Source organism: Barbatula barbatula (assembly GCF_947034865.1).
Source record: "Barbatula barbatula genome assembly, chromosome: 11".
Classification (NCBI taxonomy): domain Eukaryota; kingdom Metazoa; phylum Chordata; class Actinopteri; order Cypriniformes; family Nemacheilidae; genus Barbatula; species Barbatula barbatula.
This window is the reverse complement of record NC_136774.1, coordinates 18,628,056-18,644,148: the sequence shown is the minus strand read 5'-3', so window position 1 is coordinate 18,644,148 and position 16,093 is coordinate 18,628,056. Positions and strand designations below refer to the sequence as shown.

At 39.5% G+C, this 16,093-nt stretch overlaps 1 protein-coding gene across 4 annotated transcripts in view; it reads left to right on the top strand.

Annotated features, from left to right (window-relative positions):
- The window catches only part of cep350 (centrosomal protein 350), a 30,419-nt gene extending 14,697 nt beyond the window's left edge, over window positions 1-15,722 (top strand). The window contains exons 18-39 of one of the 4 annotated variants that reach the window (XM_079467183.1): window positions 23-192; window positions 300-410; window positions 522-662; window positions 1,106-1,239; window positions 1,365-1,463; window positions 1,573-1,733; window positions 1,900-2,102; window positions 2,377-2,561; window positions 2,852-2,939; window positions 3,065-3,211; window positions 3,410-3,567; window positions 8,059-8,282; window positions 8,375-8,565; window positions 8,801-8,948; window positions 9,599-9,759; window positions 9,932-10,068; window positions 10,152-10,228; window positions 10,319-12,237; window positions 12,600-13,061; window positions 13,149-13,295; window positions 13,411-13,533; window positions 13,794-15,722. In XM_079467183.1, the coding sequence (XP_079323309.1) occupies window positions 23-192; window positions 300-410; window positions 522-662; window positions 1,106-1,239; window positions 1,365-1,463; window positions 1,573-1,733; window positions 1,900-2,102; window positions 2,377-2,561; window positions 2,852-2,939; window positions 3,065-3,211; window positions 3,410-3,567; window positions 8,059-8,282; window positions 8,375-8,565; window positions 8,801-8,948; window positions 9,599-9,759; window positions 9,932-10,068; window positions 10,152-10,228; window positions 10,319-12,237; window positions 12,600-13,061; window positions 13,149-13,295; window positions 13,411-13,533; window positions 13,794-13,955 (5,348 nt within the window). In that variant the 3' untranslated portion in view covers window positions 13,956-15,722. Of the gene's footprint in view, window positions 1-22; window positions 193-299; window positions 411-521; window positions 663-1,105; window positions 1,240-1,361; window positions 1,464-1,572; window positions 1,734-1,899; window positions 2,103-2,373; window positions 2,562-2,851; window positions 2,940-3,064; window positions 3,212-3,409; window positions 3,568-8,058; window positions 8,283-8,374; window positions 8,566-8,800; window positions 8,949-9,598; window positions 9,760-9,931; window positions 10,069-10,151; window positions 10,229-10,318; window positions 12,238-12,599; window positions 13,062-13,148; window positions 13,296-13,410; window positions 13,534-13,793 lie in introns of all 4 variants that reach the window. The other 3 variants (XM_079467182.1, XM_079467181.1, XM_079467180.1) reach the window with 3 other exon arrangements.
- The last annotated feature ends 371 nt before the right edge of the window (window positions 15,723-16,093 follow it).

The following is a 16,093-nucleotide window of genomic DNA, read 5'->3' as shown; positions in this document are numbered from 1 at the left end:
ATTTTTTATTCCGTGTACCAAGCCTCAGCAGAGCTGCAGTTTGCTCCTGGGGTCCTGCAGCAGCAACTGTCTGCCGAGCTCTGTTACCTGGAAGCTGTGGAAGAGTCAGTGCGACAGCTCGGTGATATGGAGAGAGTAAGAGGCGTGTCTCTCGCTCAACAGGAAACGGTTTCACTCGCTCAGATTCTAAAGGTGAGACAGGCTTCCTATCAATACGGTTGCTTTGGAAGGTTTTTTGTGCAGTTTGGTGCTGTGCCCCTGTTGCATGGTGTGTGACCTTTAACCTTTTACTTGTACAGTCCCAGCAGCAGAGGCATCAGCATGAGCTGAACCTGCTGAGAATGAAGGCGGAGAAAGAAGCTCTGGAAACACAGCGTCAGCTGGAGGAGAGCAGGCAGAGAGCTGCGCGGGTATTTATAAAGCATTACAGTTTCACACTAGAGATTTTGATACGCGCTCAAGTTGTTGCATTGGCTTGTCATTTTTAAATACCCTTTGTGAATGCATGCGTTTGATATCAGGCCCACGCCGAGATGCAGGAGAGTTTGCTTCAGTCTCAACAGCAGGCGTTAGGAGGCCTCCACGAGTCCACGAACAAGATGATCCATCAGCAGGCAGAGGCCGCACGGCATACAGCTGAAACAGCACAACACATTAAGGAAGTAAGTTAAATCAATCTAAACACAATCCTGGGCTTTTTCCTGTGCTTGTACAACACAATTAGAATTGTTTTTCTTAAATGGATACTTCACACAAAAATGAAAATTCTGTCATCATTTACTGACCTTCGAGTTGTTCCAAATCTGTATAAATGTTTTAGTTCTGGAAGAATGCTTATTTTGACTACCATAGTAGGAAAAAATCGACTACCATAGTAGGAAAAAATACAATGGTAGTCATAAGGGCTCCAGAACTGTTTGCTGTCCTACATTCCTTAAAGGTTTTTTTTTACTACTATGGTAGTTAATGGGGGCAAAATCCATCTGATTATAAGCATTTCTCCAAATATCGTTCTCTGTGTTCATCAGAACAAATACATTTTTGGGTGAAGTATCCCTTTAAGCCGCTGCAACGTGTGATGGTCTCTCTCTCCCTTTCTCTGTAGATGACTGAACTGGCTCGATCACAGATCGCAGGAGCATTGAGTGTTCCTGGCCCCTCTCTTCCACCTCTGTATGACCAGCAAAGACAGCACAACCACAGCTCGAAACAGCTTCTTACACAGCCCCACACGGACAGGTGACTCGGTCACACACACACCTGGCTGCTTATTTCTGCAGTTTTTCCTTGTAGAAATACTCAAACGAAGTGCTTTTGATCTGTATATCCGACTCTGTGCTGACACTGTTTTGGATCTCCAGTAGCTTGAAGAGTGATCCATCTCGAGACCGTGCCCAATCAGAGACTGACTCCCCACCAGACAGCCTTTCAGGCTCCATCCCTTCTAGGAGACCCACCATCAGGTACTACCCTTGTGCTCTTTATTTGAGATTTCGGAGCACAAATATGGATTGGAGACTTGAATATGGATGCAGTATTTAATTGATCATTTCTGCCCCTCCTGTTTTTCAGTGGTGGCGGCAGCAGTAGTGCCCAGTTGAGTCCATCTCATTCTGATCAGAAGGAAAAGACAGAGAAAGACAGAAGCAGCAGTTCAGTGGAGGATCTAGCTCTCACAGCTGCCGATGAGTCCTTGCACTCAGACATCATTCACAGCCTGCTTGAGGAAAAAGGTAACACTTTTCATGGTTTGGACAGGCAATTTGAATCTGATCTGATGTACAATTTGTGATATATATGTTGGTTATGAATTACTCTATGTGAGCGGAATCTCTGGAGGATTATTTAGAAAAATTCCTTGTTTTGTTTTGACCACTTTTGTGTCTTCCCTCCAATCAGCGGACAGTGCCTCAATCGCCACAGAGTACTCTGTAAAGTTTGAGGACTCGATGACTGAGGATGAGATAGAGGAAAAATCATTCCGCTCTCTACTTCCGTCCGAGGCCCATCGTCGTGAATCGCTGGACAGGAAACCCAGTTCTCATCCCGAGTCTGATGACGACCACAGCCATGACAGAACCAGCCCCAGAGAGAGTTCAAGGGTAAGGTTTTGTCTGATTGACGGAATGAGCTCTGGGGTCACCTTTATTACATATCCAACTGGGCTGAGTTCTTTATTAAAAAAAGTTATGAAAAAGTTATTGTATGTGATGTTGGTTGCTTTTCCTTGACTATGCTTTAAAAATAAATAGATTCTGATGAAGTCTTTTCAGCCTCAGTGTAAACAAGCCCTTTTGTTTCCTTTTGGTTGTTTGTAGTTTTGATGACTTGTTTTATTTATGACCCTTTGTGTTTCTTAAACATAATGCACAGCAGGATGGCAGCACGCCTTTCTCAAGCGGTCAGGGCAGCTTCTCTAAGTTCACCATGGACCTGGTGCGTCAGTACATGAAAGAGGAGGAGGTTCGTGCTAAGCACCAGAATTCACTGCTTCGTCTGCGCCAGAAAGCCCTCAGAGAAAAGACCAAAGCTGAACTGGCCTGGCTGGAACATCAGAAGAGGCAGGACATTTATATTTTGATTCATCATACTGTCTAATAGTGTTCAAAATATTGACTTGAAAATGGTAGAAAAATACATTGAACTCGTTAAATCGATCTCATTTACTCTTGTAATAAATGTCTGTGAATCGTGAATGCCTTTTCATGTTTTCATGTCTCAAAGAAGTTATTTTTGTTTCCCAGTGTTCACAAGTGACACAAACCCATGAACTCGTAGACAAGCATGAGTGTTGATTTATGTGCAAGTGTTATAAATTGTCTATTATTTGCCTGCCTGCTCTCTCCTTCAGGCATCTCCGAGATAAAGGAGAAGACGATAAGATGCCACCCCTCCGTAAGAGACAGAGAGGCCTAATACTGAAACTCCAACAGGAACAGGTAACATACAGATGCGTAGATGTATGTGTAAAATTGGTGTGGAATTGGGTCACGTTTCTGAATACAGTGGGGTGATTGATTTTTTATTTGTAATGCTAAAATATTCCGTGATGCTTGTTTTACAGGCGGAGATCAAGCGGCTACAGGAGGCCAATAAAGCAGCGAGGAGAGAGAGACAGTTGCTCCTCAAACAGCAGGAGGAGATCGAGAGAATGAGACACTCGACCCTCAGATTGAAAGAGCGACTGAAAAAATCTGGAGACACAAACATGGTTAGTTCTGTGAAGAATCCGGTTATGTTACTGTTTGTGTGTGTGATAACATGCATTAAATCAATATCCTGATTTAAGAATGCATGCCTTTCCTGTGGCTTAAGATGGCAAGATCCAACCAGACCTTTTGAGAAAAAGCAACATAGTTCTGTCTTGCAAGCACAATTTGAAAGGGCTTTTTTTTTACATTTGTTACAGGAATCACCTGTGTCACATGTGCCAGAGGAGTCTGATCCGCCCAGTGTCATAGTAACGGATGCAGAGACACGGAGCCCCTCCCCCCTGTCTGTGTCAGGCAGTGAAACCAGCAGCATCATGCAGAAACTGAAAAAGATGCGCATTCATATGGACGAGAAGTAAATAAACACCCAATTTTCTATTTATTATATCCCTCTCCTTTCCTCACTAATGTTTCACCTTCTTTTTTTGTAAATCAGAACATTTGTTCTTTGATTATATTAAAAGAGTAGTTCACCCAAATATGAAATTTTTAGCTGAAACCATGGTCATTGGTTGTTCAGGAAAAAACAATGCTACAGGCGCTGTCACGTACAGTAGGAGATAACAATGTAGATAGAGGCAACCCCAAATGAATCCCTATAGTTTCTGATGATTCATTGCAGACGTCATCTCCAAGGACAGCGGTTTAAATTAACAGCAAATTTATCATTTATTGGTGAACAATGTTTTCTAAAGCTGCAATCGTAACTTTTGATACTAAAACATATAATGTTAAGTTTGACTGGGTTAAAGTTAAATTAAGTTGACGTTACATTCCCCGCAAAAGCTTAAATAAAAAATAATTGCAGTTTGTTTTTGTCCAAAAAAGTTACGGTTTGCACGTGTAATTTTGAATTGCAAATCACTTCCAAGGCCAAGCAAAGAATTCCTGTTTGGTGTGTACAGAGGGTGGTTTCTTATAGTTTGACCTGCTAATACTACTAATACCATTTATTAATTTCCCAGAGACCTGTGTTTGGTCCTTTTTTAACAGCTAACTGAATGTATATTTCTGTGTGCAGAATCTTTGGTTTGAACTCAAGCGTGCTCTATGTAGGAAAACGGCCCCCTTCTCCCTCAATGAATTTGAGAATACATTTCATAGTCTTTGTTTCATTTCTTAAATAGAGACCCATATCTTTATGGCACTAGAAAACAGCAAATGCCAACGAGATGTCGGAATCAGTTATTACCCTAATGCGATCTTTATTATTTCAAGCTCATGAAATGGTCACTCAGTTATTTGGGGATGTTTCAATGTGCTTCATAACCTCCACGTGTTCTCTCAATTCTCTGCTCATTGTATGTGATCTCATTCTTCTATGTTCAGCCACTCAGGCTGGTTTGACGACATGTTTTGTTTACCGTCACAGCTCGGCAACTGGTGAGAGTCGTGCTATTGTTCCAAAACTTTTTCATGTCCCTGACACATTTTTGTGTGAATGAAATTGGTTTGCTGAGGGATGGATTTCACGCTTGTCTGATTTAACTAATCACATGCTAAGTTGCGATTGTATCGCCGTTCGCACACTTCTGCTCACTTTTTCTCACTCTGAAAGAACTAACAGCATGATTATCCCTTTGTGTAACTTTCATCTGTTATTATTCACTGGTCTATCCCCACAGCACCAATACACTCTTGATCCAGTTTTATTCAAAGGGACTTGTAATCAGATTTCAAGAATTCTGTGTCAATTAGAAGCTAATGATTTTCATTGCGAAATGTTTCTTTTTTCAAAACTTCTTAAAGGAATAGTTAACCCATATATGACAAATTTGGTAAACTATTCCTTTAATTTGTGTTTAATTTAATATTTTTAATGTTTACATTAATTGTATAGTTTAATTGCAGTAATTTCCTATTAAAAGAGTACAAAAGCAATGCTTTTAAAGCAAAATTTGCTGTTGTATCACAAACAATGACCAAAAGAAAATACATATGTCAAAGACGTTAAGATGTCCCCATCAAATAACATTTTAAAATGTGATTTTATGTCCATAGAAAGCACATTAAATGTAAGTAAAATGTCTACTTTATGGTTTTAACGAAGTTTTGGAGAATAAAATGTCAAAAGTCGGTTCAATTAATGTTAAATTGTCATTCAGTGTAACACAATATTTATGTGCAAGTTCAAAAGACATGCTTATTCTGACTGGTACATATTCAAATATTTAAAAGAATAAGGGAGCATATTACATTTTATTGTGATTTAAATGAGTAAAATAATCTTATTGACAAATGGGCAAAACTAGGATCTAATTACCATTTGAAAGGAATAATTTTTCTAATTTGTCATAAATAGATTTTTGTTGTAAATATGACAAGATTCTTGCACTGAATGACAATTTAGTGTGCATATTTTGTAAATCAGGAACGATTTTATATTTATTTTTTAATCAGAAGAACATAAATGCAATTAAAATCAACCTAACACGTTTTTTTAATCAACAACAATTTAAAGCAGTATGACATTTATTGCTTTTATGCTTAAACCCTTTTTTCGTCTTTGACCCATATATATATAATGTATTGCATACATTTATTTTCATGACAGTTTGATTATGGAATTGTAATGAAAATTATATAAATGCAAAAAAGTCCCAAAAAATACTAAAGATTTGGTGACGTGGCCAGTCTTTATGACCAGACCACTGTGTCGGCACATAAACATTTCCAGGCCATGTGCAGATGAAAGGGGGAGCTTGTAATTACAGACCTTTCAGCTTTCTCATAAACTCTTCTGTTAGAAGCAGAATGTCTTTGATAATTTCTGAGATGTTGATGTGTTTTATGTATGTTGCTTTATACTGTTAAGAAGTTTCAGCATGTGGTTAACTGCAAACAGTCAATGTTGGTTAATCTGTTTTCTTAGCTAAGAAAAAACAGACACACATTTACACTCTCTCTCTCTTTCTCTCTCTCCATATTTGTGTGTTTCTCTACTAACATCCTGAATCTGTCCCATTCTATTCACTTTTGATGATAATTCCCTGTCGAATCTTGTGTTTTTAGACACTGCTCTCCTGTCCATTATTTCTTCTCTGTCTTCACGGCTCATCATTGGGCCTGTCTGTCTGTCTGTCTCCCAAAACTTCACCCCAAATTCCAGCTCTTTATCTACAGCCAATTGGTCAGGTACAGTTACCCACAATCCCCCTCTTGTACTCTTAACCTTTCATGGCACCCGTTTCCCATTGAGCATGCTTTTGTTCATCCACTGATGGTGGGTGGTGGGTGGGGGAATGTTTGGGGGAGTTATATTTTGGAAAAGTGGAATGCAATTATGGATGAAAAAACAGCTACACCATGTTGAAATGAGCTCTTTGGCTACTAAGAACATTCACGTTTATTTTCTGTTTAATGTTGGGCTAAAATGCATTTAGCCATGTTTTTTACTTGCCTTGTAGATCAACAATAGGCAAATGGTCACGATTGTTACGAATCTCGAAGCCAAAGATCACACTCATTTGAATTATGGTGAATTAAATGGGTGTTTTTTTTATTTATTCATAAAATTTTTTGAGGGGGTATTTCATCTTTTGTCTCTATGTGGTGGGATCCGTTCGAATCTAGTCTTCGTTTCACCTGATGGTCTATCTTGATTAAATCTAGAATCCCACAAAATGATGTCCAAGTCGTATTTCACCTCAAATTTTGAAGAAAAACATTAGGTTATATTTCATTTGTCTGTTTGAAAATCTATTTTTTTTCTTTTGATTTCTGAGCTAATAATTCATCCATGCACCACACACAAAGAAAAGGCTCAGCTTAATCTGTTCTCCTACTTGGTGTTGTGGTGAGTGGAGACTGAGAGGAATATCTCACTTCGGACAGGCCTGGCAGACTGATGTATCGTGCGTCCCTGAATAATGCTAGTTTAGGACTTCTTCATCTGCCCAATGGCCACAGTAAATCTTAACTCCAGCCCCTGATTAAATAAGTGTAGCCCGTGATGAGCTAATGAGTATATATGACTGAAGCAACATAATGGAATGTATGGTTCAATGAAGATGGCTGTTGTATTCACAAAGCAAGACAATTGCTTTCAGATAAAGCCATCTGTTTTTCTCTAACATGTTTTTAATGATCTTAACTTTCAATAAAAAAAGGCAGGCGAGTTTGATCCACCATACCAAGGAATGGAGGACATTTATTTTTCCTTATAAAATAACCTGGCTTTAGTGAAGGATACTTGGCACAGCTTGCAAAAAAATCATAACATAAATGTAACATTTGAATAGTTCAGTTTTTGGCTCAATGCACTTGACTTGCATATCAAATAGATGGGTTGTTTTATATCTATATTACAATCTGATTCTGAGAGAACATCTTTTGTCAAAGCTATTTTTTGAAAATATAGATTAAGTGGCAAATTTTCTTGCACAAAGCTATAAATTCAAGCTCTTCACTAATAGAGACAAAAGCATAACACTGGGTTGGTTGGATTGTGTCAGATTGTCGTCTCTGTGTTTGTCACCCAAAAGCTGGTTTAAATGCATGCTTTTCCTGAAAAAACCCAGAAGGGCCTGTTGCCTGTTTGTCCCCTTTTGAAAGGATTGCAGGTTTCCAGGGGAAGCATGATTTGGATTTTCTGCGTGCGTGTTTGTATGAACGTTACGCGAATGTGATACGGGTTCACGTTCTTTGTTAGTAAAACTAACTGGGTGGGTAAGAAAACTTGGTAAGTTGGATGTCTGCTTTGCCTGCGTTTGTGGTGGTGCATCTTTAAATGGTGTCTCTTTGCTTTAAACAGTCTCGTTCTCCCATTGTCTCTCTCTCTCTCTCTCTCTCTCTCTCTCTTCCTCTGCTTGCTTTTTCTCCCCTACCCTCTCTCTTTCTCCTGCAGGTTTCTCACTAAGAGAGAGCAGCAGTTAATGCAGAGACGCAAACATGCAGAAGAACTGTTGGAGTGGCGACAGCGTTTGGATGCAGAGGAAGCAGAAGTGCGGCGTATGGAGAAACAGGCCCTGGCGGCCTGGGAGAAAGAGCAGCAGGCACGCATCAAAACACCAATGCAGCAGCAACCGCGCAGCTGGGAGAGTGAACCCAGTAAGAGTTCCAGAGGACAAGGTGAAGAGTAAAACTAATTTAAAGTCATTTTGTTGAAACATTTATTAGATGCTTCATTGTGACTCATTACATCTGTATGCATGTGTACACAGAAGCAGGCAGTGAGGACGACTCCCCGGCGTTGTCCATGTCCAGCGTGCACACAGATCTATCTGTTCCAGAGCAGTTGGCCAGCCTTTCTTCAGACCGTCCCCTCTCTGAGCTCCCCTCCCTGCATATGGCCAGCAGCCCTGCTCCTGATACCATCTACTCACCTGAGTTCCACACTACAGACAGCAAACAGGTGAGAACCAAGCTTTATGGATCCTACATGATCAACTGTGAAAGTGAAAAAGATCAGATTGGAGCATGAAAAGTTGAAATGTGTAAAGCTATATCCATCTTACAAGTAGTTTTGTTTTTGTCTGTCATTGTGTTAATGGAGTTGCGGCATTACAGGGTGTTGATTTCTAGCTCTGCTTGGTGAATGTGATTTGCATGTCCTGACCTCGAATTCATCTACCTGTTTGTGTTGGTAGTCTCCCCCAGGGAAAGTCAGCCTCAGCTCTGTTCGACATCCAGACAGTAGTCAGACTGGCACTGTCGCGGGCCCCAGCGGAAGCAGCAGTAGGATGCAGGTGCACTCTGGCTTTAAGAGCAGAGACCCTCATTCGGCCACTCCATCCGGTAAGATCCTTTCTCTGGTATAGTTTTTCCAAAAATATTTTGAAGTTTACCTGGATAACAATAGGTGCTAATACCAAGTTACTAGTTTCCACAAAACCCAGAAATACCTGTTGAGAGAAAGAGAGAGCATCTCTTATATTTCAAGGCTCCATCTTTTAGTAATTATCCATTGGTCTTTGAATTTGCTTAAAAGATGGATTGATTTTAATTAATTTCTGATATTTAAATGAAATATTTTATGTAAAGGAAAGCTTTATTGTTTATACTGTAGTGTTAAGTCGGGGCAGTTATATGTTAGTTGCAAGGTTCATTTATTTAGTCGGTTCTATCCCTCCCATCTTTTGGTGATGTGTATACATGAGAGAGAGTAACACACTGTGCCAGCAAAATATAATATAGACCAAAGGGAAGTGCACTCAGAGCTAAACACAAAGTGCTTAGTCATTTCATAGAAGCACAGATAAGCCTGTGGAAAGGTGGAACCATCTGATTTATAATTGACTATAATGGAGAGTTCTCAGTTCTCTTATTACTGATATATGTATAAAGATGTTCCTCCTGTGTTCACATTTCTTTTTTTTTTGCATTTCTAATGTTCTGGAGACTGTAAACTTTATTTTTCTCAAACATTGTTTTTGTAATGGTATTAGAAACTGCATCAGATCAGAGTGATATTGAGAGCCGCATTCGCGCCCTCAAGGATGAGCTCCGTAAGCGCAAAACGGTGGTCTACCAACTGAAGAAAGAGCAGAAGAAAAGACATAAAGAACGGCTGAAGGCTCAGGAGGCTAGTCTGCTGAAACAGCTCGAGGTCAGCAACCTCCCCTCTTTAAGTTTATTTTGGATAGAGGTTTATGCAGCCTGTTGGCTGTACAGGATTTATTATTATTGATGGTCTAGTATTAAGTGGAACCATCTGATTTATAATTGAATATAATGGAGAGTTCTTAGTGTGTTAATGTGAGATTCTGTGTGTTCCTCAGTCATACAATGACTTCATTCAGAAGACCAAAGCTGAGCTGAGTAAAGAGCCTGACAACACTCCAACGACTAAACCCCAGATTAAAACTCCCACGTCAGCCACTGAAAAGCCTAGAATAAAACCTCCTCCTCTTCAGAGGTTAGTCTTGACACCTATTTATTTATTTTCTGTGCATTACCATTCATTTCTCTAATGCTAGGTGTACTTGTTTAATTTGACAGGCCAGAGACTAGCAAAAACTGGAAGATTGTCAGTGAGTCTGAGAAATCGTTGCCCACAGACACATCAACTGAGAAAGGTACACTAACTATTTGACTACAGTGCTTTAGACCAAACTGAAAGTATACATTACAATACAATAATGTATGACATCTACTTTTGTTTCCAGATGATGTTGGACCATCAGAAAATCACAAATACACATCACAACATGAGGAATTTACCTCAGACGAAGATCCTCCTACTGTTACCCCAACCCCAGTTGTAGGAAGCCCAGAACATATGGATGATTTGAGGAGTTTGCACAGTCCAGACTTGCCTAGCCACCGTTTAGAGGATGGACCTCGGCTTATAGAGCATTCAGTTAGAACAGGAGCCAGTGACCACCTCTCAGGAGATGAGAGCATGGCCTCTAGCCAAAAGTCAGATATCATGGAGGAACTGGAGTATGTCAAGTCAGAAGTGTCTGAGATTGACATAAGTGACCAGCACTCTGATCTTCTGCTTAAACTGGATATTGAGTCTCAGATCTTAAAAGATGTGGACGTTAAAACTAAAGAGGAAATGTTGTCTGGAAAGGATGAAAAGCCAGCATTTCAAGTTGTTGGAGATGTTGGAGAGAGCTCAAGATTTGAAATGGACACTAATGCTGCATCTACTGAGGAATCAAAAGATCAAGACTACCCGTTAGCTGAGAAGAGTCCATCAGTCAGGGATCGTGCTTACACCCCTGACTCCATGTTGTCCAAGAAAGAGGAAACACCAAAGATCAAAGAAACACTGTCTACGGTTGATGGCTATAATGATGATTTTGAGTCTTCATTTGAATCATTCAAGGAGGATATCCGTGAATCAAAACCTGCATCCCCTTCTTCCCCAGACCCCAAGAAGTCGTCTTACAAGTCCCCTACGTACAGTAGTGAAGAGGAAATGGAAGAAGAACTAAGTATCCAATCAGGAAGTACTAATGGGAGCTTCCATGCAGAAAGTCATGCAGACCTCAATAGACTTGGTAAGGTCTCCAATGAAGATGTTTACAGCTCGTCAAAATGTCCAGCTTCTCCTCAAGAGCCAACCTTGCCAATAAACGATGAGTTGCCAAGCTTCTGCGTTGGAGACAGAGTTCTAGTGAGTAACGTTCAACCAGGAACCCTAAGATTTAAAGGACAAACCAACTTTGCCAATGGATTCTGGGCCGGGGTTGAACTGGACAACCCTGAGGGAAGTAATAAAGGAACGTATGATGGGGTTGTGTACTTTGAGTGTAGAGAAAATCATGGAATATTTGCCCCACCAGACAAAATCTCTCGTCTTCCAGAGAAGTTTGTTGCCAGCGCAGATACAGAAGATGAAGATTCTTCATTTGATGACCAACTGAACAAAAAACCCAATTGCTCAGAGAAGAAGGAAGAGCATAGAAATCTTCAAAACATGCAAGGACAAAAATCTGACCTAAAGATACATCCCGAGAGCAAAGAACCTTCTGGTGAGCCGCATGAACCCAACATCAAACAGCATAAGCTGGATTTGAATGATATTGACGGCAAAATCATTGAGAACTTTGACAAAGGTCCACACACCGTGCCTAATGGCAGAGGTGTTATTCTGGAATTTGGGGAAGCATCAGTTGATGAAGAGTTTCCATTCCTAAATAATTGGGATAAAGGGTCGTCTAAAAAACTAAAGCAGGAAAAGGATCAAACAGCAGTCATTTTGGAACTGTTAGATGAGGATGAGAAATCCAGAGTTGATGGCCTTCCGAAATCCACAGATATATCTATCAAGGAGGCCAGTGTTGATACCAGAGAGGACTTGAATAATAAAAGAGCTTTGACCACCCTTGCTGATAAACTTGTGGAAAACTTTTTAAGTGACGCTGTGAAGCAATTCCAGAAGATCAAGAAAGGTAAAGAGGAGAAGTTATCAGCTGCTAATCAGTTGAAAAGAGACTTCATCAACGAAGATGATGGACTTAGGAGCAACAACTTGAAGTCTCAGAATATACCCAATACAAGGACGGACAGCTTCCGCACCTTCTTTGATGAAGACCAGGAAGAACTTTCATCTCCTGAGCATTGCAACAGACCTGTAAGTGGAATTGAGTGTTCTTATCAGTTTTCAGTTTATCTAACTTTTTCGTTTGTTGCAGTTAAACTAGTTAAAATAATCCTACAGTCCTCATGTTTTTCTTAAAACCAGTGAATGATTACATAGCAAGCTGATAACATTGCCTAATGTATAATGCCTGTTGACTGATCGAGCTGTATTGACACATCCATGGACTGATGGATGCAGTTTGTTGCAAAGTTCAATGATGTCCAATGAAATGTCCTGTTGGTAAAGTCTAGAGGTGATGATGTTAAGTCTAAACATAGCTCCTCTTAAACCAAAGGTGATAAAAGCTGTACAGAGGTAAGAGTGATGAGTGTTCTACTATGTCTTTTCAACAGGAAAGCCCTTTCATGGGTACAAGTGGACAGGAAGAGCTAGCTAAACGTCTGGCGGAGCTAGAGCTGAGCCGTGAGCTCTTTGACGGCCTCGGAGACGATCAAGACTGGTTTGATGAGGATTTCGGTCTCAGTTCACGGAAACAACAACAGCAGAAACAAAAACAGCAGAATGATGGGATTTCTACTTCGAGTGCAGGGGAGCAAGCCAAAACGCCTCCGAGGCCTGAGCTTCCCTTGCAGATGAAACAACCAGAAGAGCCTGCCATGATTGTTCCTCACACTGTCCAGGAGGTGGAGAAACTGGTTGGCGCTGCCACACTAGAGATCTGGAAAAGCTGCAATCTGGGTAGTGGTAGACCAAGTCTGGCTGGAGTACCTAAACCTCAGCCTTCCAATAATTTTCTGGGAGAAGATGCCAAAGCCAATGACCAGGAATCTCAGTGCAAACAAAGCTACAAACTGGTAAGTATCAAGCTGTCATTTAGGTCTTCATTTAAGCTTCAGTAAAAGTGAGTGAGAAAAACTGATAGTGGCTTGGTTGATTTGTAGGCTGTCTTTGATTTATCATGGGAGGTCATTCAAGACATCTATGCAGAAGATCCAAAAGTTGATCAGCCACAATGGATGAAGCCACGTCGCCTTAATTCCAACTACTTCCATCGAGTGAAATGCCCCAAGGACATCACGACAGTTCAGGTATGCAAGATGCTATACTTTTTTTAGACAGTGGTACTTGGTAAATTAAGTTATATTCTTGTACCTTGTTACATTTTATGTTTAATTTAGTTATATATTTGATTTCTTATTTCAGGAATTTGTTACGACTGAGGTATTAAAGTTGTGTAGGCTAAGAAAAGAACAGAATCAAAAAACAGACTGGCAGAAGATGATCAAATTTGGCCGTAAGAAACGAGACCGGGTTGACCACATTCTAGTAAGTTTTTTGTTCATTTATTGATTTTTATATTTAACCGTTTTTTAAATATATTCATGTGTGTATGTTTATGTTTTTATAAATACGAAATTAAACTGCATCACACGAACATATATTATGTAAACACAAACTTTTATTCTGGATGTGATTATTTACATTTAATCACTTATTAGCCCTACCAAGTTATTTGGTATAATGCAGTTTATTTGTTAAGTAAAGGCAAAATCTAATGTATAAATATATGATAACTAACCCTTTAGGTCCAGGAGTTGCACGAAGAGGAATCTCAGTGGGTGAACTACGACGAGGATGAACTTTTTGTAAAGATGCAACTAGTTGACGGGATTTTTGATGCTTTGCTTAAAGACACAGCTGACGTTCTGACACAAATCCAAGAGAATCGATCCAAAAGAACTCTGTGATGATGCTCTGTACAGAGATAGTCTTTTAGGTACCTTCTGTTGTAAGCCGGGCCTTGGCATATACAGACATTTAGTGGGGAATTCCCCTCGAGTCTCCTTCAAAGTCCATGACAAGACATCGTGAATTCCAAACACAAGGCATCTCATCAGCAAGTCGAATCTTTCTGAAGATGGTGGAGATATTCTCAAACGTATCGGAGGAGTCTGAATCCAGCTATTCGCGATCCTGTGAAAATTGTAGAAGCTGCTTGGGTCCAAATTCCCCAAACTCGGTGTCTGTTCATCGTTGCTGCTAATACTGGCTCTGCCATTCTCAAGTCTCAAAACAAAGGATCAGATCAAATCAGGACAGACCTGAGGCTTACAGACTTTTTTTAAAACCGTTTTCATTTAGATTGTATCATAAACATGCTTACCTTTAAATCTATTAATTTATTTGAAAGTAACAATTGAATTCTAAAAAAATGTTGAAAAGAGTGTAAAGAAAGAGATTATTTTACCCTTTTATGCATCTGCAGAAGCACAATAAGTAAAATTTGAATGTGTAAATGGCAATACAATGTAAAGGAATTTGATGCAAGATAATGATGAATGCAAATGATATTTAACTGTATGCTTTGTAAAGGCAGAAAGAAACATTGTCCTTGTAATACTGTACTGACAACAGATACAACAATCGTTACCAGAAATGTTATCCTAACTGTGCATAACACGGTCATGCTGGATTCTAGCCTTAAAATTTCCCGTTTATTTCCCATTTATCCCATTAAGTGCCTCCATGGTTATTTGTCTGCTCATATAGGAGAGACATTTCCCATACTTCCTTTAGTGTCCTTTAGTCTTTGATCTTGTATTAACTCACTTATTTCCTGGTACAGTAGCTGGATAAACCTCTAATGCTGTAAGATGTACATTTCTGCCTTACTTTGTGTGTGTCCACCATCACAGCCTTTTTAAAGTAAAATGTTGTTTTTTAAATAAACAATTGTGCATGGAAAAGATGAACGGTAGTATTAGATTATGTCTAGCACAAGGACAAATTGGTTTACTTTTAGAAAGTGTTTTACTCTTTGTGTACGTTTTGGGGTAACTTTTCAACGCCTCCCCATATCCAACCTGTCTTTAGAAACAGATCTCGCTATACTGTGATGTACATATTTGTTTGTTAATCAGACTCCTGGTCCGAATTTGTGATGATTAGTGTATTGGGTTTTTAATGAACTGTAAAACGTCCCACACCTCTCTCACAGCTGAGCCATTATGTCCAATAGTGACCTGTAGAGGGTAGATACAGCAGCCGTTTCTAAAACCCAGCATCAAAATATCACTGATTCTAAGCATGTCTGTGTCACCCAGCGGGCAGAGCTATTTATATAGGTAACACAGATCTCTACCTCCTTCAGAGAATAGGCTGCTGCTAAAAATCTGTCTTTTTGGCTGAAACTCTCTGCCTTCGGGGTCGATTAGGATTTGTGTGGCACAAATGGTTTGATAATCAGTTTCTACTTTTAAATTGGTAGGTCATAGAAATGTTTTGCATCCCTTGTGTGTATGTATATTTATAATGAGGTATTGTGAGAGACGGGGGTGCACTCTGTAAATTGTTTAACCCGTGTAAATAGTAGAAGCTAATCTCCTGTGAGTAGACTCGTGGAAGATTGTTGTTAAAATGGGTATTTCTTTTGCTTCCATGTACATACTATAGATATATTTGTTAACAAACTGATTCTTTGGAAATTGTAAATAAAGATCTCGTTTCTCAGTCACACAGTGGTTGTTTTATTTCCTTATGGGAATTTTGCTTATGTAAAATTAGGTTTACTGTTCAAACATGAACTTGAACCAAAGATGAGCAAGGTCATATTTGAGCAAAGGGTGAATTTGAACGAATTGGCCACTGGCTGTCAATGCAGATTTACATGGCCATACATAAGGAGAAGATATGTGGTGTATCCGGTGTCTTTATATACTTTAGTGTCTACGGTTTTGTAATTATTCAAAATTATAAATGAAATGAATATGTTTTGTTTGCATTATGTATGTACGTGTTTGTGCAGTTGATTATTTCTCAGAGATTACAGTACACTTATATATTTGCTGTTGTGAAAAAGGAATCAAAAAATAAGCCACTAAACCAA